Below are 22,364 nucleotides of genomic sequence, written 5' to 3'. Positions count from 1 at the left end.
CTGTCTCCTGTTTTACCTGGCATTCAAAATACAGCATTGCTATTTCATAGACACAAACTGAGGTGAATACAAAGGATGACTCTCACACATTTGAGAGGCATGTACTATTTCTTGTTCTGTTTTCCACCTGCAAGATTAAGGCACGAGTACCCAAATGTAGAAGAGGATCTTTTTAATTCTAGGAAACACTAACCTACAGCACAGCTGTAGGCATTGAGAATATACTGCATTATCCACAGGTGTAGCTGCGCAGGCTGTGTGTGAGGGGGCACTGAGACTGAGGCACATTACCTGAATAGGAAAAAAAAAAAAATACACTGAAGCTTTCTTGCACACCTTCTCCCACTTCAAAGCAATGTCAGAGAAGTACAGGCTATCCCATGACAAGCTCAAATGAGTAGAACTCCTTGCTGATTAAATGCCACTGTGAGCAAGTGGCTGATTTTCCATTTACATTAACATATCTGAATCTACTGAAACCCTTGACAGCATAATTTTGTATAATTATTTTCTACTCACTATCCTCCTGGATTGCAAATATGTTTATCTTTTATAAAATGACGTCAATGTTAAACAGCTTGCTTTTGTTGTTTTACTTCTTAAACTAGTTGGGGCTTATTATGAAAGACAGGGCAGTGTCTTGTCTTCTCCTTGTGGTTTGGCAATAGTCTTCACTAGGATAAAGCTAGAAAATGGGTCAGAAAGAGGCGGAATGAATGTACCAGCCAAAGTCTCACCTCTTCTCCGAATTTAACAGTGTGAAGTTGCATAACGCACACATACCTGTTGCATTATGATGGTGAAGAACTGTTACTAGGTAACCACCGATTTTGATTGCAGGATTGTTTGTTAAAGCTTGCATTCCTCAAATAAAGATATCTAAGAGTCCATTTTTTAGGTAAATACTCATATTTTCTTGCTTAATCAGGTGGATACCCCAGCCGCAAAGACCACAGAAAATCTCCACATAATTTTCCTTTCTGTCAGAGCCCTCACACCATCCACCCAGTGGTACCCTGAAAGTGCTTCCACATGCTCCTACACCCATCACAGCTGTGTCACAGCTGTGACAAGACAGGGTACCCTGCTGTGGGTCAAATGTGAGCCCAGAAGGCCAAAAAGTCACGTAGCCTTTTGCAATAGCCTATGACTAGAGGAAGATCAGAACCACGGGTTTGAACTTCTCTTCATTCTTCCACCAGAAAAAAAAAACAAACCCAAACCCCAAACAAACAAAAATCAGATACAAGTTCTCTCCACCCTCAGAGATCATACTTCACGTACGTTTTCCAGAACATACTTCACTAGGGCTTGTCAAGCACTCCCAGCACCTTGGATAGAAAGTGATAAAGTCCAAAGGATCAGACTTATTTACAATACAACTTTACACAGAAAAACGCTCACTAATCTGTTAAAGAGAACACAGCCACCATTCAAAAAAAAAAAAAAAAAGTCCAGTGGAATACAAACAGTGTTCTCAGGCTAAAATACTGGGTATTTGTGAAAGACCCCCAAGCAAACAAACCGATGAGGTAAATCAAACAACCCCGATGAGGACTGCAAGTGAGACAGCCCATGCAGACAACTGCTACTGTACGGGTTAGAAACAGATCAGTCGCACTCCCTAATTCTATCAGATGCACTTTCTAAAAAAATTTGTGATGGCTTCATTCTTCCTTTGCTTTGATTTGTTTCAGCAAAGTGCAGAGCAAGAGAGGCCACTGATCACAAACGAGGCCCGAACATGCACCCGCCTTTCTTAAGCAGCCACCACAGGTTTCAGCTTGGCACAGCTTTTGTAAAACCTGCAACAGACTGAGCTAGAATAAATGAATTAACCCATACATTAACAGCACTAGTAATACTCTAACTTCCTAGGAATCTAGGTTATTAAAGTAAGCTAATGCTATTCAGAAAACACGTTAGCCTATTAGCAATAGAAGAGACATTACTGGCAGGTAGGTTGACGGAAAATCAGTAGTGCAACTTGTGTGACATTCACAGATGCCTTTTACAGTGCTTGTGCAACGCAGGACCTATTGCAGTGGAGGGGTCAAGACATTTGGTCTTCCACCTCTTCCCATGCAACGAAACATAACCCCGACATCCCCACTGTCACTCCCTTGCAGCAGGCGACCATATCCCATCATGTGCTATTCCACAAACTTCTATATATAGAATAAAATGACACCATATAATACATTTGGCTCTGTAAGAGCACATTATACGATTTTTAGGAAGACAGACTCACAGTTTAGATACCTTAATAGATATAATACTTTGCCGCTCTAGTGCCAAACGCTATGTATTCATCACAGCTGCTTAAACAAAGCCCTTCTCCCTCTCCCAAGTTTTACACACCAGCCATACAGAAATGCATTCGTATCGCTTCAGCACGGGAGGTTTCCCGTGGCAGGCACAGCATGGCAGCAGTCTGTGGCCCAAAGAGAGCAGAGAGGGGCACCTGCAGGAGACGGGCAGGAGAGAGTTCATCCACCATGGAAGGGAATCAAGCGTGATTACTGCTGGCAGCTCATTCCCTTTCTTGAGAGAGGAAGGTGCATGCTCTCAACTTGGGAAGTGCCCCAAGCCACAGCACCTGGAGGTTGCCACTAGTCTGCTTTAGACCCAGCAACAGGAATCATGTACCACAAGCTGTCCATGCCGAGCCAAAACAGCACCATCAGCCTGTCCACCTCACAGGAACCTCAAGGATACTGCTACCCATAACCGGTGGCTACTGCTGGGTACCACCTTTCTGAAACTACAAAAAAACGCTCAAAGCCAGCAAGGCCCTCTTCTGCAGCAAACCTCTGCACTGAAAATGGAGGAGACAAAGCTCCAAGAGGAAGAACAGGAAAACAAAGATGCAACCTGGAGAACTGTAAAGGGGTCTAGTAGTCTATGCTTGTCTGCCCCTAGGTCCAAAGAAAATCAGGTGCTAAAAGTGTAGTATACATATAGTAAGAACAGATCAAGAAGATGGAAAAGAAGACAGAATTTTATGAATATTTTTTTTAACTGCAAAGCTCAAACAATTCTGTACTGTGCTCAAGGCTTAATAGGAGTTTGAAGAAAAAAATTCGGTGTTGAAGTGCAGAGCACACTTCTAATTGATCAAGAGTTAATCCTTGCAACAAACAAAACCAAAGAGCCTAATTAGACCTACCCTGTGAGACCTATCTTCCCCTAGGGTGAACAGTCAAGAGCACAGTAATAACCACTTGTTATGACTCCTGCTAGGACAGTTAGATCCTTGGGAACATAAAAAAGGTTAAAAATATTATGTGAGACTGGTCCTTCAAATAGGAATGGTGCACTATGACTACTTCTTTAAGACATTCAAACCGCATTTCTGTTTCTCTGCAGTCATCAACATGGAACGCCGTGACTGCACTACTGCAAAGGAGACTTCCTCCACATCTCCTCTGCAGTGGACCCCGCGCTTTACCGAGACATTAACAGTTTGGGCAGCAATTTCGGTTACTATTTTATCGTGTCCAAGCAAGCAGCAACTCCGCAGCTTCTGCTGAAACAGCACCCCCCCCCTCCCTCCCCCGCAGTGCTGAAGCGGCGTGCTGAATTACTATTTGGTAGGTTTACATAAAGATTGATAGTCAGCCCATTTGAGTAAGACTACGGGAGATATGGACCGCTTAATTTTGAAAGTAGCAATAACAAAAAAATTGAAATGAATGACTCGGTAAAAGGCCTGTGCCCGCTCCCCTCTCCCCCGGGTCCGTGCCCTGCCGTTTCCCAGCCGGACCGCGGGCAGGAACGCATGGCGGCACAGGTAGCTCCCAGCCGGTGCCGAAGGCAGGTGTGTCTCGGCATCGTGGAAGAACACCAGCCCTTTCCTAAGGGCTGAACCCCTAACTTCTCCCAGGGTTTAAGGAAAACTACACCTCTCGCCCGTGCCGCTGCAGCCGGCGCCGGGTGTGTAAGCCGACAGCTGCAGGGGGCTGCAGGGGGCTGCAGGGGCAGGCCCGGCCGGGCTCCCCCACGGCTGCACGGCCCCCGGGAGGCGGCGGGCGGCCGGGAGGGGATGGTCCCGCAGCGCCCGCACCCCCACACCCCCAGGCAGGCTCCCTGCAAGGGAAGGGCTACACCGAGCTCCCACCCCACCCCCGGAGCCCCCGCGAACACGCCGGCTGGTTCCGCTGCCCCGGCGCCCGGGCAGCCGGCCTGGAGCGGCGCTGCCCTCCCCGGCAGGGCCGGAGCCGCGCCTCCCTGTGCCGGGCAGCCCGGGGCCGGGGGCCGCCCCGGGCGGACACGTACCTCTGCAGCGGCATGACTTCGCACGCCATGCTGGCCATCGAGCCGCCGCCCGCCTCGCCTCTCGCCTCGCCGCGGGGAGCCGGCGGCGCGGCCCGGCCCCGGGGAGGGGCGAAGGGGCCGCCCGGCCCGGGGTGGCGGCTGACGGGGACCCGCCCCGCCGCCAGGGCCCCGGCCCGGCCCCCTCCGCTGCCGCCGGGGAGCGAAGCTGGCGGCGGCCCGGCCCCGGTCCGCCCCGCCGGCTAACCGAAAGTGGTTTACGATGCCCGGTCGGTCCCGGACCTGCGAGAAATGCCGCCAGCTGAGGGCTAATGACCACGGGAGGCCTTTTCACAACAACACCCTACCCTTGTACCCCTTTCAGTGACCACAACCCGACCCCCGACACACCCACCCCCCCCCCCCCCCTTCTTCCTAAATGTCACCCCGGGCGCCATCCCATCACCCCCAGTTTCCCCCCACGGCGGCGGCGCAGGGCCCTCCGCCCCCCCCCCCCCCCCCCCCGCGAGCGGCACCGAGCCCCGCTGCTGCATTCACCCTACACAGGTGTCTATAGGGGCTGGTACTGCTGGGCCTTTGACCTTACCCCCCCCTTCGCACTGCAGTAGATGCTACTGGGGTTCAGAATTTGTGGGTTCAGCAGGTTTGTGCCACAGCTGGCCAGCCGCTGTGGTCACGCAGCCAAGAGGCGCGGAGGAGAACTCTCCCCTTCACCTTTGAAATGAAGAGGTAAGTGTTGCAGAGGCTGAACTTAGTTTACTGATGTTCCCAGTGGGCCGCTTTCAAGCGCTCCTGCTTCCACATCCGTGGCTGCTGCTGCTGACCAAACCCTCTTCTGGAACAACGAATCGCGCCATTTCATGTGGTGGAAGTTCAGGGCTGGGAAGAGCAGCAGGTAGCAGAAGAACCCCACGCCATGGCTGTGCCACTTTCCAGGACACAGCAGCCTTAGGAAACAAACGGCACAAAATCCCTAAGGAAGTCTTGCACTGGAACATTTGATGGGTACTGAAGGAGCATACCGAAAGTTTTATTTTTCACCTTTGCACCTGCTCTGCCCAGAGTGCCTAAGGAATTGCCTTCAGCTTCCTGACACTGGACAGAAACCCTTCTGCTGCTGCCCTGCCTGTGAACAGTGTTCCACGTTGCACACTGGAAGGGGACAGTCTCAAACTGATAAGAAGGGGCATAACAGAATGGATCCTTTCAACATTTTAGGTGGTAAAAGCCTAATGGCTAATTCTGGCACAGCCAGACACGCCAGTCTTCACAAATTCAAGTCAATATTAAAAGCACCATCAACCTTCAACCCCTGCAACGACTGGCACTGGTTTGGGACAAAGCTGCAGCAAGAGCTTAGTGCCTGCGTGTTTAAGACTTCCATACAGATGATTCCATACAGATGTAGATCATGTGAATTAAACACGAGCCACATCAGTTTTCTGGAGAAGCAGCAGCCACAGGTTAGCAGAAGGGTATCAGACATTTCACAGGGATGTCTGACCGATCCTGACCCTTCTCAGCAGGAGACAGGAGTGTCTTCTGTCAAAACCAAGAGCAGCGGGCTTCTGCGGTCTCAGAGAGTGGTGGCACGGAGTAGAGATGCAGAGATCAATCGAGAAGTGGCTTTGCTTCAGTACACTGAACTGTTTAATATTTGCTCCTGTCAGCAGGCTGACTGGAAGAAGTGCATTAGTAATGCTTCTGCCTGTTGCCTCAGTGCAAGCCTGTTCTGCTGCGCCAGGCACAGCACAGGGCCCCTTTTCAGGAGAGTCAGCAGTGCTGATAAAGCACTCCGCCACCATGGATCTGGGCTGCTCTTATCTGTGGCAATTAAAAGAATATCTTGATGACGTCCTGTTAAATTAAATGCACCATATGCGCTCTTAAGTGACTAAAACCATAAAAGAAAGATTTTTTTACTCTGATACGTAAAACTGCTTCAGTATAAAACAAAAGGGCCTTGTACTATTTCACAATTCAGCAATAAATCATATTGCTTCTTCCTGGCCAGTCTTTTTTTTATGCACACAATTATTTATAGTTTATTACACTTCTATAAACCAAGTATTATCAACAGGATGCAAATTAAAAAAAAATAATTTTCCACATTTACTGAGGATCCATCTACATGGGGAAGGAGCCCAAGTTCTCCAGAACAGCTTGCTGAATAAACAGAAGTGGAATAACTCAAATAGCTGCTGTGCTCTGAATTTATTCCCTAGCTATTTTGTCATAACTTCTGGGGGACTTGCCCATATAAATGAGCTTAAAAGTATTATGATCCTCAACAAAGAATTCACTAACAAAAAGATAGTGTAATAACTAGAAACACTACTTTATGAATTAAGTGCAGAAGATTAGTTCATGGCATCATGCTGATATCAACCAGATGCCTTGGGAGAACATTAGAGTTGCCCAGAGATCCCTGTACCACCAGTACCTTCAGATCCACCTTTTGTTTCTGTCCTTTTATTTTAGAGTCCCTTCAATGGGGTACCATTTTTCTCCTCTCCATCCTCATCTGCCTCTAACACTGCCAAAAAAGAGGAGGTACCCCAGCTCACATTTCCCTGCACACCCACTGGCATGCAACTTCAAAACCCATTAAAAGGAAGGAGATCAAAGGTGGAAAAATGCAGCTGGTGGACTTTTGTTATTAGCACCACTGGTTTCTCAAGTTTTTAATTATTTCTGGAGCAGCTGCGGATATTGCAATGAAAGTTTTTTAGTGGAGAAATGTCAAAGAGAGTGAAATTTTAAGAAGTACTTTGGGGCACAGTGGCCAACTGTCAGTAACAGCAGTAGTACTTGCTACTCAAACAGCAGGAAATCACCCCCTGGTACACATCACCTTACTTCAGTTCACATCGTCTCCATGGGCCCTTTGAATCCCTCACTCTGCTAAAGGAGCACACAACTCCTTAGTTCTTCACCTACCCTGTTCACGGGTACGGGCCACAAGTGATGTATTTGTGGCACAAAGCAGGTAGACAAAAGCTGCCAGAAAACTGCAGTCTTCAAACAATTCCACTTCCTTCTCACAGATATTTATGTTAAAGCCAACTTGCTACTTGACAGAGGCAGGAATTCCTACCCTCCCCCTGCCCTCTTATGCCCTTTTTAACTTGCATAAATCAGGCTGAGTTATCACGCATTAAACCTGGGACTAGACATTTTGTTTTGGATTTGTTTGTACTGGTTGAATTTGTTCTCCCATATTAAACACGGACAACAAAACCTCTTCTGCAGGTTTCATACAATTCTTGCATTCCTGTTGCTCAGAAAGGCAAAACTCATCTGCTGGCAGCCACAATGCACTGCAGTGGTTATTTACAGTACCATCAAACGTACATACAGAGGATGGGAAAAAAACCCAGCCTCTCTCAGGAAAGGCACAGCATCCTCTCCACTGACTGTATGCTCCTTAGTGTATTGTGAATAATTCAGGAAACCAGACAGCAAATAAAAACAAGAATTACAAACCCTCCTAAAATACCAATACATGCCACCACACTTCAGCACCTACCCCAAGGCAACACCTGGGTTCAAACTATTTGATCTGCAAATTTCTTACTGAGATTCAACAAAGGAAAAAAGACACTGTGGCTGGAATTAAATATGAACAATGACTTTTCTCCACCACCATCAACGTTTAAAGAATGCGCACATGTTTGGAAAGGAAGTCTCCCGTCAATCATCATTACAGAAGTGCTTTCTCCTCTGTCTTCCCTTTTCATACTTAGCTGCACATCGAGTAACGTTCTCAGTGTATAAAGCAACAAGAGAAGAGGATCTGTGAACAGCACCAGAGGACATGAGATATAAGTGATCTAGATAATGGATTTTATGAGGTTGTGGCTGCGTTTGCCTCCTGAAAAGCAGTTTATCCCTTGCCTCCCTGCACTGTCATACACAAATCAGATACTATTTTTTAAAGAAAGAAAAAAAAAATAAAGATCTTGCCTGGTCTGATAAAATCTGAGGGTTTTTAAGATGCTGGAGTTCTGCTCAGTACCATCAATGTATTCCCACAGTGTTTACTAAGTTACGCAATAATTTCCCTCTGGCAGAAACATGAAATGCAAAGCAAAGATATCATCAGACTGAAAATTAAAGAATGTACTTTTCAAAATACGACCAATACAAAAATTCTAAATGCCATTATTTATGTACATATACATACATTGATACATGCATTTTTCTCTTTAGAGTATCTGTGCATACAAACATCTGCAATTATAAATAATAAATAACATGGAAAATCTCCCTCAGGCCAGAAGATTTGTGAGCACACATGAAATAAGCAAGTCACATGTAAATAGAAACCATATCTGGAAACTGTAGCCCTTCATGTCCAAACAAAGCAGAGAGAGGATTAAATAGGCCCTGTCCAAAAGAGCACAAACAGGAAGAAAGAGCAACTAATATGTCAAAACCATAATTTAGTAAGAGGGTAATCCTCGGAAAGGGGTAAGTGCTAACAGTGACTTTCCAAGGTTGGCAGTCAGCCCTATATCACTTAATGCTTTTATCAACGATCTGAAAGGAAACGTAAAATAATACCGATGGTTTGTTTTTTTATGTTGTGTGCAAGCCAGCATTAGAAGTTTCAGTACAGCCATAGAAGAGTCCAATCTGGGAACTATATGCAAGGGGATGGGTCCTACTTGGGGATACAACGTCACGCCAGATCAGCGCTCCTACACAAGCCCTGAGTGACTGTGTGGCTAAAGAAATTAACATTGTCCTCAGAGGCATCAGCATGAATATTGTGTGGAAAAGGTGTATTATGTATATGTATTATTTCCTACTGGGATGGTTGCTACAGAAGACTGATCAGTTCAGGAATTCCCATTCTCAAGCAAGCTGTGTAAAACTCAAGAGTGCTCAGAGACAACCATGCAGGGAACACAAGGACTAAATCCCACACATTTAGTGCTTTTCAAACAAAAGAGCCTATGCATGCAGTAAAAATTAATACTTGACTTAGTACTCAGAGGCTGAACAAGCTCCAATGGCTGGGAGTCAAAGACAGACAAATTATGACTAGAAATGAGACATTTTTAAATGGCGAAGATAACCAACTACTGAAAATTCATCAATGATGATGATAGATTTTTAACATTATTACAACTTAGTTGCCTCTGTTTAAGAACACCAAGCCTTAGATAAACTGCCCAGATGTAATTTTCAGAATTTTCTTAACTAATACTCCTCTTGTCCAACAGAGAGGCAGGTTGCTCTCATTTTACCCTTTCCCTTTTTGCACTGGCATAGAAATAGACGTATTGTTGGCATATCTGTGGGGAATAGACTGGGGTTTTGCAAGCTCTTCTGTTCCTTCCTGCAACTTGGAGGCTAAATTAACTTTTAAACAAAGCTAGGTAAAAGCTATTAAGGAGTAAACGTATTCCAGAATTGTTCCTTAAACTTGCTGGGACAGGAGGAAAGCAAACACCAAGCTGAAAGCTTCTCAAGAGTTCCTGATCTCAGCCAACAGATAAGCATGCAAGCACATTTCCCATGGAGAGGGACACCCCAGGCTCCCAGGAGACTTGGATTAGCTGCTGCGGCTGCTCTTCACTAAGCAGCAGTGTCCTTTGCAAGCACTGCCACACCCGCTTCTCAGCCGCTTTAACTTGTTCCAAAGGACTCTCGCCCCATGGGACAGCCCAGAAGTTTCCTGGCCTCCCTCCTGGAGAAGGGGGAGGGATTGGAAGTAGGTTCCTAAAGGGTTTTCTGGGAAAGCATCAAGTAATGAATGGCTGTGCCAGCTAATGCGCTGTGGGAACAAGGTAAAGCATGCCGTGCGACAGGTCACTAGGTTCTTCGTTTACACCGGTCAGTTGAAGTGCCAGAGCATGAGAGAGCAAGCAAACAAGCAGGAGTCTGGTTGTGCACACATTATTTTCAAAGCAGCCTTTTTCCAAAGCTCTGCTGATCTAATGAAATTCCTAAATATTAATGTCTAATGAAATTTGTCCCACTCCTCTAAACTGTTGTTTTTATAAAACAGTTTGCACAAACACCCTTTAAAAATTCAGCTGTTTCAGACCAATGAAAATGTTTGTCATAGAAAACACTGAAGAAAAAGCATTCGTTTCTCAGCAAAAAGATTCCAAAAGAAATTAAATGAGCCCTTGGTAACCCCTGCATTATTTGTATTCCCTACCAAAAATGTCACTGGTTTCACACTTCCCCACCTTCCAAAACCATCCTTCCAATCCTCTACAAAATTACTATCCTTTCAACTCCATGCCTCTGCAGTCCCCATGTTTCCTGCTTTCTAAAGCATCTTGAAATGCAATGTTTGTAGTTCACCCTTAGCCTTACGAAAATAACCACCATATCAGAAGGGGCTGAGCAAAGCGCACATTCATGTTTGGTGCAGACGGCTTTTTACTCCACTGAAAGATGAATTGCCATTTGTGTTGGCAAGGGAGGCAGTCTGGCAGAGCTACCCTCCAGAAAGACCCTCTTGAAATAGCTCCTCTTCTGCAGCTGATTATGTGACCGAAAGGAGTCCTCCCTTTGCACAATGTCCCAGCGGCTGGCCTGGCTCCCAGAAGAGGTGGAGGCGAAAGACGACTAGGTAGGAGAGACCAACTCCAGCTGGAAGGCACTAAGAGAAAAGTGAGCTGGGTGAGAATAACCCCATCTCTCTGCCTAAAGCAGGACGATGCATCTGCCATGGAAGCAAGGGAGATCCTGGCTAAAAGACAACTATGACCAGGTCTATTAAAACCTGACTGCATTTGACTGAAGCACAGCCCTCTCAGGCCAGTCCTAGGGCTTGTTCCTGCACCCAGCGGTGTGTACATCAAGAAACACAAATTATTGTTTATGCACAGCCAGAAACAGCGATGCTGGGCTCAATCAGTGCAGCTCACTGCTGTGCCCCTCATTTGCAACATCAGCCTCATGTCTAACCGCTCTGTATGTGTCCAGCCTGCACAAACACATTCCTATCCTGCTGCAGGGCAGTCCGAGCAATGTTAGGAGTGGCACAAGTGGACACTGAAGGGAAACAAAGTTCAGCATAAGCCTACGTTTAGTTACCCACAACGTTCAGAACAACAAGAGAAAGGTCTATAAGCTTGCAACTTCCCAACCCACCTTCACAGTCCTGGGAAAAGTCCAAGTTTTTCTACCCAACGGGCATAAATTCAGCAAAAGCTAACGACAGGAGGAAACTTATTTTCTGTGATCCTCAGTAGCCCTCTCAGAATGGCGGCCACTTGATTTTTTTTTTGCAATTTTATGCTTTCCAGAGTTCTGAGGTGGTTTTTTTTGAAGGAAACATCTATAAATTTTATAAAACATGGTGCACTGTTAGTAGTGCTGCCAAGACAGTAATTATTTCATGGTGGTTAGGTGGTTCCTAACCATAATGCAGGACAATAAAAATGTTACTTTATTAGCTATTAATCCCTCCCTACATGACTCAAACTTTCTGAATGCTGAGAGCTTGCAGACTGTGAAAGGGCCTGAGGAATTGGTGGTGGAATCTCTTGTTTCCAGGAATCCTGTCAAAGCCTTAATGACTGGAAGTCATTAACACCCAAATGGCTTTTAGTAATTTCTTTGCAATCATCCCTAGTGCAAATATACTTCTTGCAGCAGGTGCAGAATGAAAAGGAAAGCTTTTGTACAGAAACGCGACTATCTTCACACTTTGCAACTGCAGCCCTCTCAGGCCAGGAGGAAGGCAGTGAGCCAATGTGAGAAAGTGAAATTTGTAGATAAGCAGTCAGCTTGGGATCACATTCCTCACAACAGAAAAAATGAGAGGAAATCTGTCATGGCCACTGGCTATGAAAGAGGAGGATTTTACAGCACTGAAACAGCTCAGAGACAAACAGATGAAAGCAAAGTGACAAGAGCAGTGAGTGACAACCCTGCCCTACCACCCCCAGCCTTTTCTTATTAGACAGCCAGCTGACTGCTTTAATTAAAAATATACATGTGTGTCATGGGAAGTCCCAGCTGAACTCCATCAGCCTACATCGCAACGTGCTGAACACGGCGTCCAAGTGCACAGTTCTTTCAGCTGAACCAGGAAATGGCAGCAGCAAACAAGCCTGGCTGAGAACTCGGTGACCTCTGCCCACTCATCTTCCTGCGGACTGCCTGCAGGACACGAGCCCAGGTCCCTTCTGGGCAGCTGCACAGGAAGGAGTACCTCACTGCTTCAGGTGGTAGAAAACTGCTTACTCTGCAAAGCTGAGGGAAACAGGCACGCTCTGCTGAACCGCCTCAGCTGCACAAGGCACCAGCCACCTGAGGAGACAGGCTAAGGAAGCTGCAGGAGGGGGAACTACTCACTTACTGCCATAAAAATAAGTCAAGTCACGGTGCAGAGGCTCTGCCTTTTCCCTTGTTGCTGGTAAGACAGGTTAGTGATGGGTGACTTGGGTTTTGTAAACACAAATTCTAAAAGCACAGGATTTCCAAGGCTGGCTTAAACTCCTTATCATCCACTGTGTGTTCTCCCATATGAAGTCACTGATCTTTTCATTTGAAAATTACTTCAAAAGTATCACAGATGTTTGCACCTTATTTCCTACAGCAAAAACTATTATCTGACCCAGTTGGTATCAGAAAGCCACTAAGCCTCATGAGACAAAGGGACTTTCTCCTCACAGCAAAAGTAGATTAAAAAAACCCCAACCAACAAAAATGACATGATAAAGGATCCTTCTAGCTGAGAGGGCAATGCCTGAGAGACAGAAAGGGAGTCAGTGTTCTTCAGCTTTGTTACTCAACTGCTGTAAACTTAACTGTAGATCCTTTCTGGTTTCTGAAGAGGCTGGATGCTGTCCCAGGAAACAAGAAAAAACTAATATACTTGGCTCATGGACTGAAAGAAGAACTTTTGTTTCCATATGCACGTTATGGCATTAAAGTGCTGCTTTCTACATCTAACAGTCGTGAGATCTTTGTTTCATTTATGATTCCTGTTGCTTCCAAGATGAACCTTCGCTTCCGTGCTACAGGTCAGGCATCAAATTCAAAATGTTCTCCATTCCACAAGCCAGAATTTGTCACCAGGTAAATGCTGCATAAAGAGGCAAAGACAAGATGGCTAGAGGAAGGTTAGAATAGCATAATGGACAAGGCCTAATCTAAACGAGGAACCTGTGCAGGGTGGAAGACAAAGGGCAAATGCTTGTAAAAGTAAACTGAAATCCACCCAGGTGACTTGCATGGAAAAAATCTACATAATTACACGTTTCTGTGACTCTCATTACATCTTGGCTACAGACAGGGGAGAAGAACCCAGGAAGAGCTCAGACCACACCCTGCCTTGCCATTCAGTCACCTACCTTGGAGAAACACATAAATCACATGTCTTTGTGGCTGTGGTTTTAGAAAACTGAATGCTTTTCTTAACAACTCATTATGTAAGGCAGTTCCTACTGCCAGCATCTCACAATGCAAGCAAGAAGGGAATTGATTGCATAGGAGGGTGGAGACAAATGTACTCTCAAAGTTAAATGAGTCAGCTTGGAAAAACTAACTCAACACAACCTAAAGAGGCAAGTGACAAACAGCAACACCACCTTACATAAAAAGTCTTCTCTGAGGGCTCAGGGTAGAGGCTGCTGCTGCACAACGCAGAAGGCAACTGCCCTCACCAGCTCCCCACCGACCTCATTCCAGACCTTTGCTCCGTTCCTGAGCAGTTTTCTCGAAAAATCCACAGCTGTTGGAGGGCAGCCCTGTCGGCTGCCTGGCTGCAATCCCTTATGTAAACCTGGCAGCAAGGCTCCTGAGTGATAAGGAAAATTATTGCTTTGGATAGGGACTGAATGTACTGGCATGACAGACTTCAAAAACAAAAAAACCCCAAATCTAAACAAAAATAGTCAGCTAAGTAAACAACACCAGCCCCCCCTGTTCCATTTGTTCTGGCAACAACAGGCACCCAAGTTCTTATCACATGCCAGAGAATAATGGTAAGTTTTGGCTTGCCTTGGTTTTAAACCGCAGCTGCTAAAAGGAAAGCCAACAAATAGAGAAAGTGTTTATAGTAAGCACAAACTTCTCAGTATATAAATACATGTGTTTTCAGACCTCAACAATTAACAGTGAGAACAGTGTCATTAAGAAGAGGGCGCAGCAGGGTACATTAACCCACCCCTTATTTTAGGAAGGCTACTAGAGCATGTGATCCCTTTATTTGCAGGACATAGGCCAGATATAAGGATCTTTGTGAACAAAAGGTTGATATAAACAAACCTTCTCTTTGAGAACATGCACATGTTTAAAAGCCAGCACGGGGTATCTGTGCTGGCAAATCTCACTGCAGCTGTGACTGCAGCCACAAACAGGAATTTATGATCTTTGGCACGCACCAAGACTAGAAAGCACTGGAGAAGGCAGCTTGCTTACTGAATGACTGCCACGGTTGCTTTAAGCTTTAGCTTTCAGGAACCACACAAGGTTTTTCCACGAAGTTTGGCTGCCATACACACACCCATTCCCCAGCACCTGACCACTACTAGCAGGAAAGGGTACCCAGATGCACAGTTTTGATCAGTATTTCCACCTAGGGTACATACACAGAGCCTAACAGCACTGCCAACAGCAGGGTGCCCTCCCATGGAGGGATACTCCTTCAAAACAGTACCAGGACTGCAAAGAGATGCAGCTCCAGCAAGTGTGAGCACAGCCATATACAACCAGCACAGCATATTTCGGCACCCTTTCTCGGGCAAAAGATCCAGGAGGATGACAACAAAAGTCTGCAGACAGCATGTGTGCCTGAGCCAGCATTAGGAAAGAAATTTCTGCTCACCATCAACAATCCCTCGCCGCACATTTTGGCTGCAGGATGCATGCATTTTCCCTCCTGCCTGAAGGCTATCCCTTTTTTCTTGTATACAAAGTTTAGCATGAAAGCCCAAGAGCACTGCTTGCAAGAGGCCCTCCTACCTTTGTATCCACTTAAATCTTAATATATCCTGTCCCTGAAGTAAAATTCATTTGAATCTGTTATTGGAGACACTTCAGTTCTAGCACCTGTAGACACATCCAGAATCGTACCAGTTCCTACTGCAGGTACGTATGCCCTTTCTGAACCAGAGCTTTGAGCAGACTTTTTCCTTCTAGATAGTAGAAAGAAAGATGGACCTGAACAGGGACTCTGAGCTTCACAGGGCTGCAAGCCCAACCTAGCTCCCCCTGCACTGAGGGTCTGGTAAGGCCCCAGGAAGCCCTCTTCCCTCCTGCCTACACCCTAGGTCCAAAGCTGCTGCCTCCCCTGGCTCCTGAGAGCTGCGGTGCAGGTCTTGTGGCTCTCAGCCAGGTAAAGATCAAGTATGTGCATGGTTCCCAGGGGCCAGGAGTTTGGCTGCCATGCTCTGAAGCTCTGCACAGGAGCTCTTGCAAAAATGAGATAAACCTCGCAGAAATATGGACCAGGCTGCATATTGCCAGCAGACTTTCATCCTTCTTCCAGAGAACCAGTCTCTTCTCTCCTGCCCCTTCCTTTCTTTCTTTCTCCACTGTTTTGGGATTTACTTGAAGATTGTATTCAGATATGGTTTTTCGCTACTCCAGAATTATCAGTTTGCCCTTGGCACACAGCTATAATCATGAGGCAATTTTCAAGAGAACACAAATTATATTTTAGCGGGGATTATGGGTACCTATAGTTAATCCACCTATTTTGGTCAAAAAAAAAGAAAAGAACATATCGACTTTACAAATATAATTTTCTTAAGAAAAGTTGTGAACAGAAGGTGACACAGATTTTATGCTCTGCAATATGCTTTGATTGCAACTGATAATATCACATATTTAAAATGACAGCAGCACCTTCAAAAATTCCTGTGATGAGGAATTTCATACCTGTAAAGAGGCATAACATGTCTTTCAATATTTTAAAAAACTGATAAGCCATTCTAGAAGACATTGTCACTATAGCTGCTACTTAATAAGCGAATGTTCATTATAAGGTCAACTGTATGAAGACACATATTGAGAGGTATTTTAAACAGTATCAAAAATTACTAATCAACCAGAAGGCTCTCATTTTCTCCCTGAAGACTTCTGCTCACATGTCAAATGAAACTGGCTGAAAATTTATTAAAGATTACAGACCTTTGGGGGGGGAGGGGGCCTTACAGGCTTAGTGTACATGGTTATTTCTTCACTGTTACACTTCTGTGCCTGCTAAAGGGGTTCTGCATCTACCATTCTGTGTAGCACTTCATCCTCTTCTAATCTACGCCTATCGCGGTATCCGAGCATGGAAAGGGAAAAAACACAAGCATTTTCATGAAACAGCAAATGATTATCATTGCCAAGAACAACCTTTATTCTTTTCTAACAAAGATCACATCATAGCTGAGCAGATACACTCATTTCACTAAAACATATCTGATAATTACATATAATTAATGATAACATTTACTTAAAAACTATTAGTACCTTGTGACAGAACACACACACACACCCCCCAACAAGAATATCAGTGTGTTTGCAAAGCACTTTACAGTCTAGGTCAAATGCCAGAGTCCTGCCGAAAAAGGTGAAAACTAACGTTGCCTTGCACGGAGATAATACCAGATAATACCTCACTGTGAGCTTAGATTACACAGGACTGACACAAGGCTACCAAAAGCAAGTTTAAACACACTCCTGATATATCAGAGCAATACATTAATACCTGGGAATCAGGGTTTCTGACTGTTGCACAGACAGCTATCCCCTACACATGTTAGGTCTGCTAGAGACCTCTCTCCCCTCTTCCTCTTAGGGGTGGTCCAGGGCTTCCTCTCCATCCCATCCTGCCCAACAACCCATCATCCTGGAGCTGGGTAGAAAACAGCAAGCACTACCTACTCCTCTTTCAGCAGCAGCAGATCACTGACAGAAAAATACTGGAAGCTAACAGTAGTGCGGATGCTCAACCCAATTAGGTAAATATGTACAGAAGTGTGATACAGGACAGAAAATGAGGGCATTCTTGAACAAAACGGGATTGCAAGGGAATTAATTTCTACAGTTTATTAATTTCCCAGATAAAATCAGAGATGTGGACAGCTTCCATCTCAATGCCTGAGCATGGAGATGAGGCTTCTGCCTAATTACAAACGCATGTCATTTGGTATTTATGTCCTGTGCCAGTATTGGCCCAACTGTCTCATCCTTCAACACTTCAGCAGTACTCTTCTAAGGAATTACACGTTGATGGTGAAGTATGAATACCTACAGGAAATAATTACATCTTTTGGAGAATGTTCTCCTTGAAGAATCAAAAATTTTGGGGGCACCTCATGAAGTATGTCAGTCACACATCCCTTCCCAGACATAAGACTCAGCAGTCTTTGTTTCAACTCTCCAGCACCTGATTTCCCTTTACAGCTTGCAACACGTAGCGCGGTATGGGCAGGGGCACGCTCTCTGCCAAGCTCCAGCCCACCAATGCAAGAGGCTGTAACTCCTGACCCAGCACCACCTGCATGGTGGTAGAACTGTACTGCCTTCTCAGTTTTGCCAGCCGACTTGCTTCGCTAATAGTTTCCTAGCTCATCTCAGTCTAAAAGAGCTGGTTTAATGAAGAGGTGAAAATGAACATGATGTCTCCTGGCTGCAGGAGTTCTGGGGGCAGGCTTGGGGACAGTAAACCACACAGCTGGCACAGCTAGAAGTCAAAGAGCATGTGTGCCTGCAAGGTCTAGAAACTGAATTTGACATCTATGCTTCACCACCATCATTATGAATCAAAATCTGGTGTTAGTGCATAATTTGCTAACTTGTCTCACAAGCTGAGTGCTGTCTGTCTGTACTAGTGCTGAGAATAGCACCCGTCTCCTGCTTACACAGTCAAGTCACTCGGTTACGTGTCTGGCAGCACTGCCTCTGCTTTGTGTTCTGCGTTGGTATGCAGAGACACCACGGTGTCCTGTTCCATGACATGTAAATAGCACTATTTCCCACATTAGGCCAACCCCACATTTCAGCAGCATGCAGCAATTTCCCACAGTAACCTGAATCCTTCAGATACTGCACTAGTCATGAGAAGAAAGGGAATGACAGACCCAATATCCCAAGAACAAAAAGATACCAATTCAGTCTAATGTTCAGGGAAAGACTTTACAAGAAACCAAATTGCCCAATACCTGTTCACCTCATTGACAAGGTGCCAGCAATCACAACTAAAAATACTGTTTTAGATAGATACTCTTAGACTCATAAATTCAGATAGAGACACTTCATTCTCTGTCTTCTCTGAAGAACACTAGGACTATCGTCATTCCTGCCAGAAAGATAAAACCCCTCAAAAGCCCCTTCCTTTTTGGACTGAGAATGGGAATAAAGTCAGCCATCTGCTAAAACTAAAACTGGGCAAATAAAATGTGCTTAATTACTCAGAGGAGACACTTTACATTTCATTGAATCTTCTACTTGGTGTAATTTCTAGTGCCTTATCTTAGATCCGTCCTGTCCACCTGCACTTCACCAAGCTGGCCACCTTCATATGCTTGAAAATTCATATTGGAAAGGCAAACTAAAGCACACAGATGGCTTTGTAAGGAACTTGTTGGAATGTGTGGCTTCAACAGGGATATGCACGTTAATTTACCTTACACCCCAGCATACCGACTTTGTAAACATCAATGGAAGTGTTCAAAATGCTCCAGTTCAATAGAGCTGGAGGTGCAGATACACAACAAAGAAAGAAACAAACACAAAGACAAAAGAGGAGCACTAACCTGGAGAAAAACGTATCACTGTTAATGAAGGAGATTTCATCTGTTAAATCCATCTCCTTCCAATGTGAACCACTGTCTGTTAATTGGAGGCTGACCTGAGGTATTCCATCTGACAGGCCTGGTTGTGGCACTAAGCGTGTTTGGCTGGATCCTTCCGTTGTGGACTTTTTCATCTACAGAAGCAAAGAGAGAGAAAAATGAAATATGAAAGGCAGAAAGGGCAGAGCAGCCTTTTCAGATCATCTGTAACAGAAGGACCATTCCGTACCAGTGTACAAACAGCAGAGAATATGACAGCATGAAAAATCATAATATAAAATACATACAAATCAGGCATTCTGCTTGATAGGGACTATTTAAAGAAAAATAAAGGTGTGTATTGAAATAACAGGGGCAAGACTGGAAGCAAAAAAAGGCATGCAAGTAAAATAAACAGAAAGTTATTTTCTGCATCACAGAAGACAGACTAAAAACCTTCCCATTGAATTTGCTTCTTGACATAATTGGAGAAACAGATGGTAAAAGCAATTATCCACCTCTTCTCAACCCCCCTCCCATCCTTTTTAATGGCAACTGATGTTAACGTGTGTGCTGGAAAGAAATTTCTTAGGCCAATGTTCTGGATTGGCGTTTTTGCTGCCACAGCCAGGGCAGAGAACTGGAAGTGCAGTCAGTGCTGCGTCAGGCAGGTGTCCAGTACCAGTGGCAGAGAAGGATGTTCAGGGGAAAAGAGCAAGTCTGGAGGTCTGCCCCTCATGCACCACCACAGCTTTGGGCAGGCTGTGGTTTAGGGCTTTTTTTTTACTTGGAGGTTGCACCTGGTTGGTTCACTGTGTTTAACAGCAAACATCAAACATAACCTTTGTGATTTCATTCAGTTTTCTCGTCTTTAGCCTTTGCAAGATCCTATAGCTGGGAGTTTCACAACGTTGTTACACATTGATTAAAATAGAAAAACCCCACACTTCTGTTTAAGATATGGTGACAGATATTCTTTCCCTTGTTTTTGAATGATGAGAATTTGCAAATAATTTTCCTTACCCACCCACCCCATACCATTTTTGACTTTATACTACTCCACTAGTAGTACGTAATCAGACTGATAAGAATCCAGTTCATAGAGTGTTTCATTTTACAGCAGTAATTCTGGCGCATTTGATTGGTTTTGCTGCTTTTCTCTACACCTTTTTACCTTCTACTAAGTCTCTTTTGAAAAATGTAGCCAGAACTGCAGGCAGCATTATATACATAGGAATATTTGTGGTGGCTTCTCATGAAAATCCAACTTTTAATTTGCTTTCATGGTTGCTTACCGAGCTGACAGCTTTGTGACCTCTCCGCAGCATTAAGAGATCTTTTCTGAAAACAATAGCTAATTTGGTGTTCGTCAGTACACACACGTATATAATTTGTGGGGTTTTGTAGATATCAGTCAGCATACAGTGATGGAAATTCAACTAATCATTTTTTTCAGCCAATACAGAGTATATTAGGAGCCCTCTGTAAATCCCTATAGCCAGCTTTTAGTTTTTCCTACTTTGAGTCATTTACTATTATCAGGACATCCAGTCTCTTTCTGGGTCATATTGAAACGACTGAATAGCACAGATTCCAGCAAAGATCCTTGAGGGACTTCCCAGGAAACCTCTCTCCACTGACAAAGCACTCATATATTTTTATTGCTTTCTAACTATTAATCCATAAAAAGTCTTTCCTTCTAATCACAAGACATCTTTGCTTCTTTGAAAACCTTTGATAATCCTATCAAAACCTTTTCAAAGTTCAAGTGCACTAGATTGACTATACCTGTCCACATGCTCGCTGGCTCCTCTCTGACAGTTTTTTCTCTAAAGAAGTAACGTTCGTGACTCCTAATGACTCTGATTATCCATTTGTTTATTGATTCTGCTGCCTGCTATAGTTTCTACAAATGTGCTGGACAGTAAGTCAGACTTTCTGGATCACTCCTAAAGTCTTTTCATACCTGGCTTACCCTAAGATATTTTTGTAAAATTCTTGATTTTACCTCTGTTTCATAATGCTTTGTTTCACTCACAATTGTTTTCTAATGCTTTGTGTGTGTTGAAAAGTTTCCTGGGACAGAAAGCCGCTCCTTACTGAGCTCTGAAGAGAACAAACTGAAAAACAGTATGTGTATCAGAGGCAAAGGGAAACCAGAAAGGTACAGTGAGACACCTTCCCGGTTTCAGCTTCTGGACTGCCCACTCTCCACAAGATCCTGCCTTTGCTGATGTCAACAGGTATTTTGCTTGGAGTGAAGACCTCACCTTTGGACCACCTCTAGCTTCCAGCAATTCTCTGTTAGCGCACTGCCTACAGTGGTCACCGACTGTTACCACCACCGAACTGGGCACACAGCATGCCAGCACCAGGCTGTGGCTCTCAGCTGCTACCAAGTTCCAGTGGTGCTGTGATTTAGAAGGGGAAGACCATGTCTGTGGAGAGGAGGGGAGGCAGGGAGCTACACATCCACAGCATTACAGGAGGGAATCACAACGGGAGGCAGCAGGGCCTGGGATCTGGAGGCAGCAACTCAATTCTGCTGGAATGGCTGTTAAGCCTTTTTTTCCCACTGGAAACTTGCAGTCACTCAGTTTAGCTTTTCTGCAGCTGGAGGTGACTGTTACCTGTTGTGCCTGCACAGGGACATCTCTCACCATGGGCTTTCGATGTTACTTCACCACCACCTGCTAGAGCTGATGCCATGCACACTAGAAAAGCTCTCAACCAGAGTAACAAGAAATGGTGACTATACACATGCACAAACCTCTATACTAAAACAGTTCCTACACTGTTCCATTAGTACTTTAGAGAAACATACTTGGGTGTAAGCAAAACAGGCAACTTCTGTGATGTACCACATACACCAGCAGCAATTGAAGCCTGGAAAACATCAGGAAGCCAGCCTTTCCACCTCTACCATACTGTGTGCATCCTGATTTAAAAATGCAATTTAAAAAGCTAAGTGATTTTGCTACCAGAATCTGCTTTACCCAGCTAGAAGCGCAAGGGAACGGGCAACATCTGCTAAACAGCATGTACCAGATTCCCTCTGTGCATATTGTTCATGAACTTTACACTGATTTACAGGCGTTCCTTATACTGGAGAATTCAAGATAAAACCTATTTATTGTTCTGGTGCTTTAAAAGTAAAAAAAAAAAAAAATGTTTTGGTACAGTCTTCTATTCTTTTTGTTTTCTGGAAGTATAAGATCACTTGGACGCAGCCACTTCTGATAAAAGGCATGCCAGTCACATACAAGCTCTACAGGAAAATTCTGTTTGAAAGATCAGATTCAAATTTAGCATTACCACTGCATTTTTAGGGCACTTCAAAAT

General features: G+C 44.7%; 1 protein-coding gene across 8 annotated transcripts in view; it reads right to left on the bottom strand.

Annotated features, from left to right (window-relative positions):
- The window catches only part of FAM13A (family with sequence similarity 13 member A), a 133,767-nt gene that overhangs the window by 56,858 nt on the left and 54,545 nt on the right, over window positions 1-22,364 (bottom strand). For 6 of the 8 annotated variants that reach the window (XR_005828720.1, XM_040599503.1, XM_040599516.1 and 3 more), the window contains one exon: window positions 19,005-19,177. Coding sequence is in view for 7 of the 8 variants with exons in the window: in XM_040599503.1 (XP_040455437.1) it covers window positions 19,005-19,177 (173 nt within the window). In the remaining variant the exon portion in view is untranslated. Of the gene's footprint in view, window positions 1-4,278; window positions 4,366-19,004; window positions 19,178-19,704; window positions 19,768-22,364 lie in introns of those variants that run through there. The other 2 variants (XM_040599551.1, XM_040599560.1) reach the window with 2 other exon arrangements.

Source organism: Falco naumanni, chromosome 1 (genome assembly GCF_017639655.2).
Source record: "Falco naumanni isolate bFalNau1 chromosome 1, bFalNau1.pat, whole genome shotgun sequence".
Classification (NCBI taxonomy): Eukaryota; Metazoa; Chordata; class Aves; order Falconiformes; family Falconidae; genus Falco; species Falco naumanni.
This window is presented reverse-complemented; position numbering and strand designations above follow the sequence as displayed.